Source organism: Anguilla rostrata, chromosome 9, assembly GCF_018555375.3.
Source record: "Anguilla rostrata isolate EN2019 chromosome 9, ASM1855537v3, whole genome shotgun sequence".
NCBI classification, from domain to species: Eukaryota; Metazoa; Chordata; class Actinopteri; order Anguilliformes; family Anguillidae; genus Anguilla; species Anguilla rostrata.
In genome coordinates, this window is record NC_057941.1 from 10,316,632 (window position 1) to 10,335,536 (window position 18,905).

Here is an 18,905-nt window from a genome sequence, read left to right on the forward strand (position 1 = left end):
ACCACATTTATTAATGCTGCTAATAGGTGTTTAAGGGTCCCCCAAGTCAACTGCAGGGCTGCGTGTGACTCTGCAGGAGCTACTTGTGACTCTGCTGGAGCGGCTTTGAAGCACAGTGTGATAAATGTCAATCATGTAACACAGCTAGCATGAAGCACTGTGTAATTCCACTGATGTCATTGTTGGAATGGGCAACAGGTGATCATATCGTCGGGGGGCCTGTCTTGGTCATTCTAAATTAAAAATGAAAGTATTGAAGGGGACTAATTTGGGGGGAGGTGGGCTGGTTCTCATGAATAGTGATGGATGGGCAGGCACACACACAAACATGTGCATGCACACACAATCACTAACACGCGCACACAAATACACTCACATGTGTACACACACACATATGCACACACACATACACGTGCACACACATGCATATTCACACACACACACACACACACACACGTGCACACACTCATGCACACACACACACACCTGCACACCTGTTTTTATGAGCAAGGCAAGCCATCTTCCCTCATGCTGCCAATCAAAGAGCCCACTGTGCATTCATTTGCGGTTGAGTCAATGTTTACATGACAGGACTCCCCAGCAGAGAGGGGGAGGTGCCGCTTAGAATCCCCTTTGGGTGGAATGTTGGCTGGTAGCCCGTCCCCTGGGGCAAATAGCTAGGTAAGAGCTCCAACACTGAGGTCTGTCAGTAGGGAATGTCTGTCATTGCTCCCAGCACCCCATAGGCACTGCAATCAAATCTCTGCTGGGCACATGCCCATCCTCCTTCCTCCCCCCAAAACCTGAGGTGCACCTTTAACACCTTCAGACGACTGCAGAAACATACAGCGCGCAATTGGAAATAATTAGGCTGATTTTTTACTCTGCAAATAAGGCACGGAATTCATGCATACATTATGCAATTAGAGCGAGAATGAGAACAGTGTGATCATGCATAATTAATGGGATCTGGGAGAATAATAAGGACCTGTGGGGGCCAAGTTGGGAAGAGAAGGGTTCAGCCCACCAGAAGGAGGGATTTTGTGTTTTCCTGAGCATCCTCCCTCAGGGCCCCACCGCGCTGCACAGGTCCGTCTCCATCACAAGCTCGGTGACCAGAAAGGAGGCCGCGTGTCCTGGTGCAGTGATACTCACGCACTGCTCTGGATGTTGGAGGACTGGTATAACGTAGCATGGTCCCCAAACCAGGGCTTGGCATTAACTTTTTGGCTCACCAGCCACTGTTGCTTGCGGTTTTCCAAAGTCATTAGCCACTCTGTATTTTCACCATGGTGTGCACCCAGTGCTCATGGGAGTTGTAGTATCATGTAGTATTACCTCAAATAGACTTAATTGTTTCAGATGCCTTTTGTAAACTACAATGATTTCTTTTTCATAGAAAATGCAGCCAAGAGGTCACCCACGCTGGTAAGAGTGATGGAGTTACATGCCCCTGCCGAATTCTACCCACATTTGGCGGGGTTCATGTCAAGCCCTATCCCCAACACGGTAAAATGATGACTGAACAGGGACGCTCAATCTGTTACAGTCTGTCACAACATTTATGGTGTGGCCAGACAAAGTGCAATTTTTCTAAATGTTTGTGTAATGTTTACAAAAAACCTTTCCACTGAGTTTTTGCATTAATGACTTGCGTAAATTAAAATAATGCTTTCAGCATGAAGGGGTTTAAAGCCAAACAAGTCACAAAATTGTGATTATAAAAGTCAAAATGGTTATCATTTTAGTGTAATCACAGAAATGCGATTATAAAAGTCAAGTAGCTTATTATAAAAGTCATGTAGGTTATTATAAAAGTCTTTTTAGTGTAATACCATGGGAATGCCTCATTGCTTCACAATTAGATCAATGCTACTTTTGTAAAAATTTATGAAATTATCTAATTTATGTATTTTACAATACAGTAGCTTCTAAACTTCATGAAGATGATAAAATATGACCTTAAAATCACTTTACAGTATGTAATATATATTGAATATGCACCAGAACATGTTAGGTTTTGATCGATTCTGTTGCTTTGTGTAGACTGGTCTATGACAGTTACACTCTGAAGAGAATAAATTAGGATTTTGGGTTTTTTCCTCTGGACAGTAGTAAAATGATCTGAATGTGCAATCCTAATCTGGAAACTTTGAATAGTGATTGGTCCCAGTACAGTTTCATAAGGAGGGAGTTCTGTTCGCTGAGAGTGCTGTGATTGGTCCCAGTACAGTTCCATAAGGAGGGAGTTCTGTTCGCTGAGTGTGCTGTGATTGGTCCCAGTACAGTTTCATAAGGAGGGAGTTCTGTTCGCTGGGTGTGCTGTGATTGGTCCCCGTACAGTTCCACAAGGAGGGAGTTCAGTTTGGTGGTTTCGGAAACAGCCAGTTGCCCATGCGCTGCCTCGTGGAGCGACCTCCGCTGCTACTTCAGCTTTATCTCCGTCGTCCCTCCCCCTTGCTTCCTTCACACCCCAGGGAAGGGGGCTGACCTCGCTGTCCTGCGGGTCTGACCTCTACAAAGGAGCCGCTGACAGCTCATCAGCCCCTGAGTGCTGGGTCAAGAGGAGCAGGGTCGCCTCTGCTCTCTGACACGCCCATTTAAAGACACGGCTGAGCAGTTCCCATTGCTTTCCACTCATCTTCACCACATCTACCACTTTCCTTCCCACAGCTTCTTTGAGCATACCTGTCTAAGGGCGTATTAATGCACACGATATCAGTGATTTGGGAAATTAAAATTACTAAGCTACAGTAGATGTTTTATGTGAAATATCAGTTGAAAAATGTTTATATTTAGTTAGTTGTATTCCAGTCATACCTATTTGGACTGCTTTAAATGGTCAAAAGCACAATGCCTCTTAAGATAAGCTTTGCATAATTTTGTGCTATGTCAATTTTCTTGGTAACAAAGTGATCTAGCTTTGGAGTGAAAGGATTTGTCTGTGTGTCAGTACTGTAGCCAAGATTTCAGCTGTAAGCTCACTGCAATGACATGAAACCTCCTGTGCTGCAGGGGGCACTGTGACACAACACAACGAGAAATGAGGGCCCAGTCTGTGGTGCGGTTGTGGTTTTTTGGCACTTTGTCTGTGCCTCTCCAGGTTGGCTGGCAGCTGAAGAACCTGGTCAATGCTCTGCGGGAAGACCCAAATGGAGTCATCCTCACTTTGAAGAAGAGGCCGCAAAACACCCTGACCTCAGCCCCTGCCCTCCTCAAGAATGTGCGCTGGAAACCCCTTGCCCTTCAGGTAATCCTCCCCTGCTAAGCTCACTCACTCACCCCACCTCCTCCACTAAGCATAACCTCCCACCCCAACCTCTCCATTAAGCACTACCCTTCTCAATCCATGCCCTCTTTACCCAGAATGCTCCACAGGCACACTAGTGCACAGTAGGGGTGGAGGAAGATGCCACTATTTGTATTTGTATCTGCATTTGTTGAACCAACAAAACAATTTGCATTTGTATTTGAATTCGGATGAAACCAAAAATGGGTTTGGCGTAAACCGCAAATGGGTGGAGTTTAACAGGGAAGCTGTATACAATGACAAACATCCCTGCTTTTTACCATTATAATCACTAACACTGCTATTGTTGAGACATTAAAGCATTAAAGTTGTATTTTCACATTAACATCAATGACAATACAGTTTAACAACAGGTGATTTGCTTTTTAAAGCTGTGTTTAACAAGCAGTGACCTGTATGTAATACAGCCATTACAGGCTTTTAGAACATAGAGGTAAACAAACAGCTAAGTTTCAAGTTTCATAGGCAAAAAAGAAAAGGTCTTTTATAATATTATGCTCTTACTCATACTTCCCCAAATAATATTTTATGAAGACAAGCTCCTGCACATGCTCTGGGTGCAGTCTAGAGTGATGGGAAGACATGACATCCCATCCCCTGCTATACTGAAAAGTTATTTGGAAGACACACTCTCTGTAAAAATATTACAGAACCATACATTGCAAAACTATTTCCTTGAAATAAAGGACACAACTGAATCCATTTCAATGTTTGTATTTCAAGCGAAATACAAACTACAAAATAATTTTTTGTTATATAGGCTAAGGGGAAAAGTCAAGGCATATTACAGGAACACAGAGAAAAGTGCTAAAATGTGCATGACAAAAGACAAAATGGAAAAAGTCGTTAAAGAAATACAAAGTGAAGTATTAAAAGTAATTTCTTTGGTCATAACAAATTCAGCACGGCATTCCCCCTTCTCCTTGGACTGAGATTTTACATAACCAACGCACCATATAAATATCGCAGATAACGCACAGCTTTGGTGGTTTGCTGGGACCGGACACACACAGATCGGTTAAATTTCACGCAGTTGTCATGCAGATGCTCTATTCAGTTTATTCATAAAAACTGAAAATATATCAGTGGCCTTATCTCCGCGGAGTCTGTCCTTTCTATAACTACTGCGTTCCCAATTATTCATCCCCACTCTAAAAGCTTTATCAACTTCATCACATGATTGCAGTGAATAAAACTTAATGTGATTTTACGTGCAAAATGAATTTGATTGGGAAATTTGTATCAAAGCACAGTTATGCAGTTGCTGAATAGCATACTGGAGTAGACAATTACGTGTTCGCACGTGGCTACAAGCACATTGTACATTGTGCCTTGTACATTGTCAGGCGAATTTTAAAAACAGTTATTTTCAGACCAAATATTTAAGAAAGTCGTGGAAAGAGGTGGATATAGCATTTACGGCGTTAAAGTAATTTAAAATTTAAAGTCCACAAAGCCCCATGGCGTCGCTCTGGTAAGGGAAACTCCCAGTTGTTGTATCTCTGCAGGTGTGTGTCCAATTAAGAAACTTGGTGCTGACTTCTGAGCGAATCACATCAAAGAGGTGGGGGGGAAAAAAAGCTGGGTCCAAATAAATATTGGCCGGATTCGGGAGGAGAAAACATTTGGAGAGAACGCATTATTCGAGTGCTGCTGAATATGGCATTTGTATTCGCCGCCATCCCTAGTGCACAGCACCTCCCCACTCCCCCAGGCATAGGTATGACTATAACTAGGGCACACTGTAAATCTCACTGTCCAGATACCCAGCCTGCATATTTACCCATTCGGTGCATCGAGCATCCATGCATTGTGCATCCACTGCTCGGAATATTTTACCTTTCTCTCGGATATTGATGGACACTTATTTCCTTGATTTCTTGATATATTTCTTGATTATAAGACTTGTTTTATGTACCCATTTTCTGTGAAATTAGCAATCAAAACCATCTATCTCCAGTACATTTCTGACTACAGAGGTGGCAGTAGTTTATGAAACAACTTTGGGGAGACAGATGTTGTTGTAGTTACAGGCTTACTGAAATCTGCCAGCATAGACTGTATGGTTAGGTGACATCTTGGTGTTAAGTGCTGAATGTTTTTGAAATTTTGCTTATTTAGCCTAGTTTAAGACCCATTGGAGTCGTGGTGCTAATATAATGTAATGGAGCTTCATGTCATCAGTTGTGCTTTTATTTTAATAAGCAGGTGTCATTTGATGACTTTTGTAGTGATTTGACAGCATTTTATGCTGTGTAGTGATTTTTAGATATCAGATTTTTTAAATAATAATTTTCATTTTTTAGGTATGCACAAGGGCAGGCTGTACTCAATGGACAGATACTCATTTCAGATACTGTTTTCATAATGTGAAATTGGATAAATGAAATGAAAGCTGTATAAATATATTAAAACAAATATGAGAATATTGGGAATATTTGTTGAAGATGGACCATTTTGGATGACACATCTGACAGAACAGTCTTGTGTCAGTTAAAGATGACTCACCGGTCACATGACTTGGTTTCCTTGGTCAGAACATGCCCTTCTCATTAGAGCAGAACTGCATTGCCTCAGATGGAGTTATTCAAGACCACCTCCCCTCCCCCCCACTCTCTTGGGACCAATCAGAATCCAGGAATGAGTGACGTTTCATCTTATTTATTAGATTACATTGGGTTCTTTTCTATTTTCAGCATGTATATATGATAAGAATTTCAAAGAGTAATTGAAGTATTCTCATGCCTGGTTATTTTCAGTCTGACTTTGCACAAGAGAGGAAGTTAACATGGACTGTTGGGCTGTAAGTACCATTCCCCCTTGTGGCACAGACAACCTGCCGAGCTGAGCTGGGCTCTGCCTGTTGCCGGGTCTGTGCAACATACTCAAAGGTGCACATCGTACTCAAATCATAAGATGCATTCTTTATTTATTCCAGTCTTCAATGACAATCTCTACACCAGTTGGGTTGCCATATTGAATTGAATTCAAACCTTTGCTCTAATTAATATGCGTTGTTAATGAGCATTATGGTTTCTTCCCTGTGTTTTTTTTCCCCCACCCGTACAGTAATTCTGTGCCTGTGGAAGTGCCCACCATGTCGCGCACGCTTCCTCAGAGGCTCGGTCAATGCAGAACTGATTCTGACCATGCTATTGGTGGCAGCAGGGTCAGGAATGCCCCTGCCACTGGGGAGAGGGAGGCGGGAACAGAGCAGAACTGTGGCACACGGGAGAGAATGGGGGAAGGGTTCGAGGCTGACATCAGAGGGTTCGATTTAAAAGGAGCTGCATGGCTGATTAAGCAGAGAGCTCTGAATTTCACTGCTGCTATTTTTAGAAACGGACAGGGCTAATTTATTTTCATGCCACAAACCTGCTTTTTTATTTTATTTAAGTACGGACTCTCTCTCTCTTTCTTTCTCGCTCGCTCCCTCTGCCCTCATTTCTGAGGTGTCAACATAAAAATAATATGTGCACGCTCCGATCGTTGTATACATAGTGTGTGCTTTAAGTGCATGAGATATCTGTAGACAGAATGGACATAAACACACACTTATGCTCCGAAGACAAAGTGATCGGCGTTTAATGTTTAATTTCTTTGCAGAAAAAAGAGTCAGAACTGCGAAAACTTTTCCCGGCTTTCTCACAAATTATTCCCACAGTCCCTGCGGCATTCTGTGCACTGCACTGGCTTTAGCGTCCCGAGCACACAATGGCATTTAATGCAACGGGTGATTGTGAAACGGCTAGCAGGGAATCAGCTCAGAATCGGAGCGAGGATTTTGCCATCTGCTCGCTTTTGTCTTCAGCTGTGGAGGCACGCGCAGGTGCCAAGGGAAGAACTGCGCAGCTAAAAATTTGAAATAAAAAAAAAACAAAGGAGGGAGATTAGCGATGATTCTGTTTCCGCGAGCGGCGGTAATCCTGAGTTGCTGTCAGAAATGGGCACGTTGTTCTGTTTCTCTCGTTCTCTTGTTCTCTCTGCTTCCTAAACCCATCTGCAGGCTGCCTGCACAGGTGTGTTCTGAATATTAATCATGAAGCCGGGCTCGCAACATTCAATGACTTTCTTGAAAGAAAGTGAAGGGTATCTGCGGAAGCTATGGAGTTAAAGAGACAGCAACAAGCAGTGTGTGTGTGCGTGTGTGTGTGTGTGTGTGTGTGTGCGTATGGGGTGTGTGTGTGTGCGTATGTGCATGTGTGTCTGTGTGTACGTGCGTATGTGTGTGTGTAGTGTGCTTGCATGTCGTTTTCTTCCCGTGTGTGTATTTGTGTCTGTGTGTTGCTATGACCCTATTGATGTGTGAGAGCTTTTGTCTCGGTGAGCAAGAGCATATGAGTGACTGACGGGTAGACTGTACTTCAGGGGGGGAGATGTTCTGTGCATTGTGGGGGTTGACTTGATTGTGGGTGGACTGTACATTGAGGGAGTTGACTCTGTGGGATGAACTGTACATTGTACGGTGGACTGTACATTGTGGGGTGGACTGTACATTGTATGGTAGATTTTGCATTGTGGGGTGGACTGTGCATTTGGCAGGGGGGTTTCCTTTTATCCCCACCACTGGACTAGAAGCCTTACAGCGGGGGGATGCTGGCATGGGCTGTCATGAGAACTAGGTCACGCTGCGTTCTGCAAATCCATATTTGGGTTAGGAAATTGGACCTTCCTGCTGTTTTTTTTTCCCCGTCAAACATGGCATCTGTCCAGTTACTGGACCTTGATGAAAGCCTGAACAAAGCGATTTCCCAGCTTAAATCCTGCTCAGTGTTTGGAAGCGGCGGCAAAAAGCATGGCGGGCGTCACAGCGGCACGCACTACCGTTCCCCCCCCGCCTCGTGCGTATCTTAGCTCTGGCGAACGTTACGATTGTGTCTGCAAGGACATTGTGGGCTCAGAGAACAGATAAATGAACTGCTCTTTTGAGAAATTGCAGTTGCAGTTAATAAGCTGATGTCTCGTCTGAACTTCCCAGCGAAAGCGGGGCGCATTGTGCAGCGGGCGAACCATTTCCTCTGTGCCCCTTTGTTTTGTATTCTTTCCGTGTTGTATCCACAGTGACCTACCACCTGAATTCATATTTCATAAGTAAATCCGTAAGCAATCACACATGGGCGTATTAAATGTGTTCTTTTCAACTTTTAGGTGATATGCATTAATAATGAACAATATCTTGATGTAAACAGTTTGTATTCAGGTTTACGCGCGCGCGTAATCGTATTTATTATTAATCGCACAGACTGAGGACAGAATGTTAACAATCATGATCATGGAGGACAAGGTTGCCATGTTGTCTGACCATTAATTAATTAAACTTATTTGGCATACTATTACAGGTGCCATTTGATGACAAATATCCCCAAAGAATCAATTCGAGAGATCAGGTGATAGAGGAATGTGGAAGCCATAACATATTTTGAAGTTTTGAAACCCAGGCTTACGGATGAAACGCATTCTTACGGGACTGTGAATTTACTTTAGCCTGTCAAAATTGGTTGAAGAATGTAACAGATGGTTGTGTCAGTGCTCAAAACTTTCACAGAGATCTAGGAAATTTGGAAGCTTGGAACAAGCACTAAAGGTCATTCTGTGACACACGCTCTTGGTCCTGTTTGAATTGTCATGTGCTGGGGTTCATATACCTAAACTCTTTTAACTACAGAGTTAAACATTTGGAGCTGGCCTTAGCTGTCTATTCTGTATGATACAGACTGCACTGAGTAACACCAGGGGGCATGGATGAAAATAAAAAATAGCAAGGACATATTACATACGGAGGGGATAAGACATTGGAACCGGAGAGTTATGGATTGGTATGGAACTCTTGTGCCCTTGTGCTTCCCCAGACTATGCTGAGGAACTGAAAAATATTTTAAAAGATAATGTATGACTTCCTATATAAGGATGTCCATTAAGAGGATAATCAAAGGGTCTCAACACATTTTCAAATGAAGACATTAGCATGAATGGAATGTGAAACCCTTCACATTACAAAAAAGCTGTACACATGCTTTTTTCCAGAGTGACTTACAGTACACAGCTTTTGCATTTTGCATAATATACATTTATACACCTTAATATATACTGAATAAATTTAGGTTAAGTATCTTGCTAAAAGGCAGAATGGCATTGTCCTACCTGGGTATCAAACTGGCAACCTTTAGGCCAGTTCCCTTACGTACTACAAATACCACCTGTGTTGCCAGTCCATGCTGACAAGCCTGCATTTTAAGTGTATTTTTTACATTGTGCTAATCACACTGTATCCTTGCAGAAGCGTAGTGCATTACATAGCAGTTACGTTGCATGCCTTCATTCAAAGTTGGGAGTAAGAGGTGTTGTCATGGGAACAGCTCACGTTTCAATGTGGTTGGTTTAGAATGCGTTCAGAAGAAGATTTCTTCCCGACACAAACAGAGGTGGTGTCTAAGATGACTGCTGTTTCGTCATCCTTTTTGCTGGAGACAGTAAAGTAAGCCTTTGACGAGCGCCTGGGGTGAAAATCAGAAAGCGTGGGTCTACAAATATCCCTGAAATGTAATTCTGCTCACAGTCTATTTTCTTTTCTCACTCGCTTTTCCTTCATGGTCCCAGTACTGACTGACTGCACTTCAGTGAAGAACATCCCATGTAAAAAAATGAGAGCTAGACTTTGCATTAAATGGACGACACACAATTCAGATCCTTGGCCTCTACATTTTCAGCATACCTCTGGTTGCTACGGAGTCTGCTTGCTATGCCTTCCATGGTTGCCAAGAGACCTCTGTTGAGAGTTTCCTCGTTGCTAAGGACCTAATCATGGTTGCTAGTGGTAGAGATGCCACTTCATATTTATCTCATATCTTTTTCAGGTGGTGGGGGGAGGTGGTGGGGGTTGCAGCAAAAAAAAAAAAAAAAGGGGGGGGGGGGTCAAGGTGATGTGTATTATCTCTCAAATTAGCATAGCTTTGTGTTTTTTATTCAGTAAATATCCTCCTTCATTAGTATGGAACTGCATGTACTCATGGCCTTGTGGGAAATGCCAGCATTATAATAGCGTTTGTTATACACACTGTAGATTGATCACATTTTCGTGACTCACTTTCCAGTTGTAAAAAATATTGAAAACAAGTCCCTGCATAATTAAGACAGCTCCATTGACATTTTACTTGGCTGAATATGTGCAAGAGTATACAACAACAAGAGAATACTGTTGTGGCCGACCTTGTTTTGTTTTAAGTCCATTTGGATAATGCATGCAATATTGAAGGGACTCATATATTAGACAAATCCTTATAGGTTTGAACACCACAGCACATCACTCATGATGACTCACACCCAACTACTCTGTGAGATCTGTGATGTGTTTATAAGATGGCAGCATTCATATATCGGTGTTGTCTGTGAAGGCTGGTTAATTTATTGACTTAATTTAATAAATATTGCACCAATAGAACTGCTGTGGAATGCGTCATGGTACCAAAGCCATCAGGCTGAACAAATGAATGAATTCTCTGACGTGCCCTTGCACAAGGGTTCGTTTCTGACATTTCTTCGATTTGCATTCGTTTCAGTTTACCTTTAAATGTAAGATGTTTATTTGTCCCCGGTTTCTTCTGCTTCACCTCATTCTTCTCTTCGCAGACGAGACTTTGCGACTGGAACGGCCCTCCGGGCAGCTCTTGTTTGTTATTTTCTCATTTAAAGAGCGTTTGTGTTTCAAATGTACAGTTTTTATAAACTGACGATGCCATTCGTTGTCGTATTCCTAACATAAAAATTAGAAGCATTCTAATTTCAGCAATTTCAGAAAAATGGCTAAATGAACAATGTTTTCTTTATGAAAAGGATACTAAACGAAATATACTCGTCCTGGCATGCTGGGAAATTATTTCAGTTTTTTTCCAGCCTTCCTCTGGCAGTGAGTCTCTGGGTCCTGAGGCTCAGTCAATAAGGCTCACTGTGACACTTTCTCCGGGCAGCAGCTGGGCTGCAGCATAGAGGCATCGCACCCTTCGTATCCCAGCACCTCTTGGAAATCCCCCCGGCACGCCGGCGATCTGTCTTATCGTCGCACTTTGGCGATGTCCAGCTGTCCGCCCGGCTAACGCGCGGCGTCCTGTCAGGGGCCCTGGTAGCGCCGTTCCTCTTGGCACGCCGTGCCGGTTTGTGCTGGCCGGGAGCCTTCCGGAAGGAGAAAAAAAGGCCCCGACACCGAAGCTCTGACAGGCTGCGCGGTTGCACATATCCTGTTGCTGGGTCCTCGGCTTCACCCGGAGCGCGTGTCATATTGGCATTGCGCTGGTGTCGTATTAGCACCCCGTCGGGGGGAAATTGCTCTGCTCCCTGTATTACAAGCCCCACCTGCTGCCCCTCGGAGGTGGTGGAGGTAGAGGTGGCGGGGGGCATGCGTCGTTGACCGCACCCGTACCCTGTTTATCATGAACCCTCAGTGCACCTGTACCCTAGTCATTATGAACCCTAGTGCACCTGTACCCTAGTCATTATGAACCCTCAGTGCGCCTGTACCCTGTTTATCATGAACCCTCAGTGCGCCTGTACCCTAGTCATGAACCCTCAGTGCGCCTGTACCCTAGTCATTATGAACCCTCAGTGCGCCTGTACCCTGTTTATCATGAACCCTCAGTGCGCCTGTACCCTGTTTATCATGAACCCTCTGTGTGCCTGTACCCTGTTTATCATGAACCCTCAGTGCACCTGTACCCTGTTTATCATGAACCCTCAGTGCACCTGTACCCTGTTTATTATGAACCCTCAGTGCGCCTGTACCCTGTTTACCATGAACCCTCAGTGTGCCTGTACCCTGGTCATTATGTACCTTTAGTCCTCATGTCTTTCCTGCCACTGTTTCCACAGCCCATCTCCACCAGTCCCACCAGTAACTCGACCACCCCGACCGGCACCATGGGCATCACCTCCAAGATGGACGGCTCCAGCATGCACGATGTCTTCATCCTGTCTCCCGTGTCCGGCCTCTACGGGCCCAGGTGAGGAATCGGGCCCCCTGTAAAGAAACCAACACATCTGTGCATCACAAGTCACACGTTCATACTCTGATAGACGGATTCATTTAAACCAGTGGCATCCCCCAAGGACGCTAACCAGTGGTCAATACGCAATTCTGTCGATATCTGAATGAAGTCCTGAGGAGCGTGCAGAATTGATCAGAAAATATATTATATTCTCAGGTACAGTTTGCAGCATTAAGAATGTTTAGACTTGAAGCTTGTGAAATAAAAATCTCTTTAAAATTTACAGTATATGAGGAGTGGTTTGGCAAAGCAAGGATGGAATTTGCATTGGAACAACGTAAATATTGGATTATAAATATTTGAATAAAAATCAAATTATCAGCATCTACTCTTTGGAGTACGTCTCCAGAGGGTGATGTCCTGTGTTGAATTTTAGAATTTATTTACGGAACTAGACAGCAGACCTAAGTTTATTTGAATATGTGCAGCTGCTCTCCAGAATTACCTTTGAAAAAGATGAGCAAAGACGTCTGTATAAAATATAATAGGTAGCAAACAATTTTGTATGCTATGATGGGAAAATTATGTTACTTTTTACTGATACAATTTCCGAAATGATATGTGTCACAATTATTTACATCTCTAATAATTCTTTAAATAAAATCTATCAAAAATAAATCTGATTTACCATGCTGTTTTTTAACTATATCGTGGGCTTCCATGGCTTCCTGTCTCGCTGGGGTATAAAAATGATGTAATACACTTGTAAATTTCATGGCTGCATCTGAAACTACATGGTTCATACTACATGTTATATATGTATACTATTATTCAGCGGTGATGGCTACTTCATATCCGTTTGTCATTTAACAAAACCACTGATGCTAGCAACAGATTTAATCTGCTAGTATAATCTGCTAGCTAACATACACTATGTTTCATAAAGGTATTTGTGCTGTGTATTTTACAATAAAAGCTAGTTAGATGATGTGACTTTGTGTAAGGAAAACTGAAAAAAAAAGAATTAAAACGTAAATATAACCATTGGTTTTGGTATTCCCACACTTTACAGTGGGTTTTCAAATGTATACCTCCACTATAAATCAGGATTGCCATGAATTTCAATCCATTATTCAATTTCCATGCTATATAAAGAATCTAAGGTATACCTAAGGGCCTTTCTGTTTGCTTCATGTGCTGCTGCTGAATGGCTTGAGTGGAATATTAATGTAGTAATACATTTGGAGTAACTCACCGTGTGTGTGAGTTTGTAGGTAACAAGTGTCCACTGCTGTTTCCCTCGACAGGGATGAGATGGGCGTCATGTCCTCCGATGACATCAGCAAGTACAGCATGGGCAAGGCAGGCATGAAGGGCTCGGAGTCTCCCAGCTACTACCTCGACCACGAGAGCGGGAAATACTTCACCCTGGTGGAGGGCGAGGGCGTGCCCCTGGGGCAGGAGTACGACAGGGGCCGCTCCACGGGCCTGCGGAGGCGGGACAGGACCCCGACTCACGGTAAGGCCCCACGCTTCCCTTGGGTGCGCCTCCCTCCCTCCCTCCCTCCCTCCTCTCCCAGCCTCCGGCCCATCGCATTCCCAGGGAGTCACGAACCGTGACGTCGCTCCAGCATGACCTCTGGCGACCGCACCTCCATCCCGCTGCGTCTTATCCAGGGCGGCGGCGGCGTCTCTGACCGCTAACGCCGGACGACCGCCGGCACGCTGGCCCCCTCAACGTCTGCTCCCCCTTCACCTCCTCGCTCTGCCTTTCCGCATGCTCCGAATGAACCCGCTCCCCGGTGGCACCGCGCTTTTCTACGAGGGTGTGGGGGGTGGTACGGTTCCCTCTGCCAGGCGCCGACAGTGACCGTTTTAACCGCTCCCCCCCCCTGAAAACGGAGGAGCGCTTTCTCTAAGCTCCCCCTGGCTGAGAGCGGCCTTCTTCATAAAGGGTCGTTCCAGGCCTCTGCTGGTGCAGAGATAAAGCCCTTGGGCTCTGTGAGCTGCAGCATTTTTCATATTAACGGCCTGCCAGGGAAGTGGCTGAGGAAGGCTTCCAAGCCGGTAATTGGTTCGGCCCGGCAGGCTCTGCTTATCTGATTCTCTGGGAGTGCGCGTGCCGCCATCGGGCCCTCCCCGCTTCCTCTCGTGCACGCTCGGGCTACCCCTCTCCCACCCGAGCACACACTCTTCCTTCCCGTTCCCCATTTTTTTTCCGTTGGTATCGCTCTCTCTCTCTCTCTCACTCTCTCTTTTCCTTTGTTCTGCCTTAGCTTTCTTAGCCCTCCTTCCCCAGCAGCATCCACACCTCACCCCCCTCTCTCTCCATGCACACTCTGGCTGACATGCTCCTTGGACTTCTTTCCAGGTGACCTCAGGCCAGTTTCCATGCCGACGGAGTACAACTGGATGGTGGAGACAAAGGAGCCCAATATGTACAAAAGGGGCAGCAGAGGTGGGTTCTGGAACCAGGAATCGGTTCCGAAGTCGCCCCAGAAACACTCGCCATTCACACCTGCCCAATCCAGCACCCAAGCTGTCCCTGTTTAAATGAAAGGATTCATATGATGCGATTTGGTTCTCCCTTCCTGTTGAGCTGGAGAGAACAGCCATGTTTCTGTTGTGTGTCAGTGCTTCTGATGGATTGTGAGCCTCTCAGCACTCTGGCCCTTCACAGGAAACGGTGCTTTAAATCAACACCTCTATCAGCATACCACATCCACCCATTTCATCCCGATGCATTTCTCTAAAGGGCTGATGGACCCTATACAATTTGCTTTCGGAGATTCTTTTGCAGTAGCAAAACTACTGCTGCCTTGAGCTCTGGAGTACTTCTAATTATAGTGGGATTATCTTTTGGAATAATCCATAGTTGGCAGTGAGAGTGCATGGTGCAAACATAACTTCAGGTTAAAGGGGAAAATATTTGCACGGTACAAAGATTTTCAATATTTTTCATGCCCTCAGTTGCGTTTAGCAGGCTTTGGGGATTGGATTGGTTTTTTGAAACCCCTTTTTTTCTCAGTCAGCTGGATTCCACTATTGAGCTCATTCCTACGATGAACCTCCTGTCGTATTGAGAAGTCTAACCTTGTACTGGGGAATGAAACGTGCATGAAACTATTGGAAACCCAAAACAAAACAAGAAAAAAAGACCCACAGGCACTTGTGGTGGAGCACTCATGCTGGAGGGGGAGGAAACTCACCCAGTCTGAGGTTTCCTTCCTCCGGTAGTTTCTGATGACAGGTACAGTCGTTAGGCCGGGGAGCAAAGGCGGATGCAGTAGCTTCGCACTGCTGTGGGCTATCTACAGGCATTTGAAGAACATTCAAAATGCACACCCGTGTGTCATAACCACTAATCCAACAAAAAATGTATATACATGTGTTCAAAAAAGTAACAGGGCCTTGCAACGGCTTGTAAAAATAGTTTTGGTATCAGGATTCTCCACAATGGTTAGAGTAGCAAACGGTTTGAGTAGCATATGTGTGTGTGTGTGTGTGTGATTTTTTCCCCATCTTTTATCCAACTTGCACGAAATACATATCATACAATTAGCATTTAGTTATCATTTAAACAAAATCATTCATTTCAAATGTTATTCCTCTTTTCAAACTCAGAGTGTGCGCTGGTATTCGTTTTCCCTGCAATGTGATGGATCCCTAAACTGTAAGGTGGTAATCTCAGTGCCCATCAATATAACCTCTGATTGTTGTTCTAAAACTTTTTCTATGAAGACCAAAGTATTGCGATCTGTAAAAATGGTCAGCTCCCCTGTCCTGCTTGAAACATAGACCTCAAACTGCTCTATGGTTACTACCAAGGACAAAGCTTCTTTCTCTATGGTAGAATATGCCTACTGTCGTTTATCAAACCTTCTGCAGAAATATGCAATGGGTTTATCTAGTCCATAATCATCTTCCTGCAAAAGCTCTGCTCCCACTCCCACATCACAGGCATCAATACAGTAGCTAACTTAAAGGGCTTATTAAACTTAGGTACAATTAGCGCTGGCTCGCAATTTGATCAAAACCCTTTGACATCTCTGTGTCAATTACAGCTTTACTTAACTTCAATAGAGTAGTCAGGGGTTCAGTTATAGCAGCAAAATTAGGCATAAACTTTATATGAAACCCACATGTTCCCAGAACCCTTAAAAGTTCTCGGCAGTTCCTGGGATTGGACAGTTCCGCTGTAGCATGCACCTTTGCAGTCCTAGGTCTAACTCTTCCCTGCCCAACTTGGTGGCCCAAGTAAGTAACTTGTCCCTTAGCAATCTTATTCTTATTCTTCACCAGGCCGGAAGACACTAGTCTCTCAAGAAAAGCCTCAATCTGGAGTGTATGTTGACCCCACATGTCAAGTTTGACAAATCATGGATAATTTCATTCGTAAGCCTTTGGAAAGAAATGGGTGCATTTTAAATTACAAATGGCAGGAGAAGTCTCCGATATAATGCATTGAAAGGCACAAAAGCAAATAATTCCTTTGCATAATCAGAAAGAGGCACTTGCTAGTAACGCTTGAGTTTTGCCACTTCCTCAATAGTGTGGTCAGTATCAGATATTGCCCTGATAACAGCATCAGATTGTTGCTCCTGTATCAGACTAGCACAACCAAACATTTTCCTCAGATCATCGATATGAGCAAAGAAATTTTCTGCCAAGACCACCCCCGGCTCAGAGTCCCCCTTTCCTTTATGCTGCCCTTGTGCTACTAGAACTGACTGAGAGCAGGTAACAACACAAGCTGGGAATCTCATTTTGTAAGGCATCTGCCTCAGACACTGCACTTGGAGTTTCTGTCACCAAGGGGGTTACACAGACTTTCTCTACCTTTTTCATTACCTAACATGAAAAAGATCCTGGGTACAGTCAGGGTTGATACAACACTAATCTTCACCAGACCATTAACCACATTAGATTTCAAATCAAACTGATGTACAGACACATAAAATCCCCACTGACCCCTTGCTCTATAGCACAGGCAGGCAGTCAGGCCACTCTATGCTGTCACTTCAACTGCCCTAGCTGGTATTAGAAATTGAGCAGCTCCTGTATCCCGTAAAATTGTAACAGGGCAAGCTCTACCGCGATCAACTGGGGTAACAACTCCCTTCAACAAAAAACTGAGATAGGCTTTGGGTACAGTAAATTAGCAGACTCAGATTATTTTTTCTGCTAGGTGTACCTTCCACGCCCCTATGGACCACTGGATCCTTCCACATACTCCAGTGCGAAGAAGAACTTCTCTGCACACCAAACATGGATCGATGAGTGAGGTCATAATCTTCTGCGACTATTGCAGCTTTCCACAAAGCCCTTGTGATCTATGATCTTCTAACTTAATGATCGTCAAAATGTGTTTTAATATCCATCGACACACTGTTGTGTGTAAAATGTTCCAGTAGGATGAGCTGTCTCAGGCGATCAAAGTCCTGTTCAATTTTATTGTCCCTACACCAGCGATCAAATGCAGTTTCATTCTGTCTCCCAAATTCTAAATGTGTTTCCCTCAATTTCCTTTTTAGAGAGCAGAACCATTGTTGATTTGCTTCTGGTACTAATTTGTTGGCAGCTAACAGTGCCTGTTTTACAGTCTCATAATTAGATGACTGTTCAGCATCAAGAGATGAATATACTTCTTGCACTTTTCCTACAAACTCAGTTTGGATCAACAAGGGCCAGTGTCGTTCAGACCATTTCAAACTGCATGTTACCTTTTCAAAGGAAAGCAGCTACTCGTTGAATTTCGGTACCAAATTAATGCTATGAGCCAAATCAAAAGGCGGGTGGTCCAAACTCTCTTGTTAAAATGTAAGATCCTGGAGCATCACAGTGGCTTCTAATCAATGCACCTCTAATTTCTGCTTCAGGTGTTCTGCACGTTTTGTCTATCTCAGCTTGGGCTAGACACATTTCTTGTTTACATATCCCTCTTAACTGTTCTTTCTCCATATCAATTTTTGCCAACACGATTCATGTTTCATTAGCCAGTGGTTCTGAATTTTTTTGACTAGACCCTGACCACTTTTCTATTAGCATTTCTACTGTGTCTTCTTTTCAAAAGTCAGCGAGATTCCGTAATTTAGCCTTTTTCAGTTAACAACAGTCACAGACTTATTTTAAGGAAATCCTCAGGTTGGAATTCACTCATTTTCGCTAACATAACAGAAAAGTCTAACATTACCCGGAGTACCAAATATTTGTGTCACAGTCTGAAAATTTCCCTGGTTTTAGGAGCCAAGATTTATCTACGCCATACGCGGTACACAATATGATTCGCAAAACATTTCCGCTAAGTAACCACCATCAGTCCAAGAGATCCCGGACAAGCCCCCAATTTGTTACAACTCAACTACTGAGCTTGTTTCTTTGACAAGCTTTCAGTCATATAGATAAGTCCAGCCTGGTATTGTGTATGAATGTGTGTGTGAAACTACGGGAAACCCAAAACACCCAGTTTGAGGTTTCCTTCCTCCGGTAGTTTTCCGCTGCAGGTGCAGTTATTAGGCCATAGAGTGAGGCTGGTGCGGTACCTTTGCACTATTATAGGCTATGGTCAGGCACCCAAACCAAACAGCATCATTTCCCAGGTCACAAGTTGCCTTTTTAAT

At 44.0% G+C, this 18,905-nt stretch overlaps 1 protein-coding gene across 1 annotated transcript in view; it reads left to right on the forward strand.

The window, feature by feature from the left end:
• LOC135262546 (connector enhancer of kinase suppressor of ras 2-like) overlaps positions 1-18,905 on the forward strand; it is a 68,046-nt gene that overhangs the window by 24,453 nt on the left and 24,688 nt on the right. The window contains exons 11-14 of the mRNA XM_064349560.1: positions 3,104-3,250; positions 12,170-12,300; positions 13,593-13,804; positions 14,657-14,743. Of these exons, the coding sequence (XP_064205630.1) occupies positions 3,104-3,250; positions 12,170-12,300; positions 13,593-13,804; positions 14,657-14,743 (577 nt within the window). The remainder of the gene's footprint in view (positions 1-3,103; positions 3,251-12,169; positions 12,301-13,592; positions 13,805-14,656; positions 14,744-18,905) is intronic.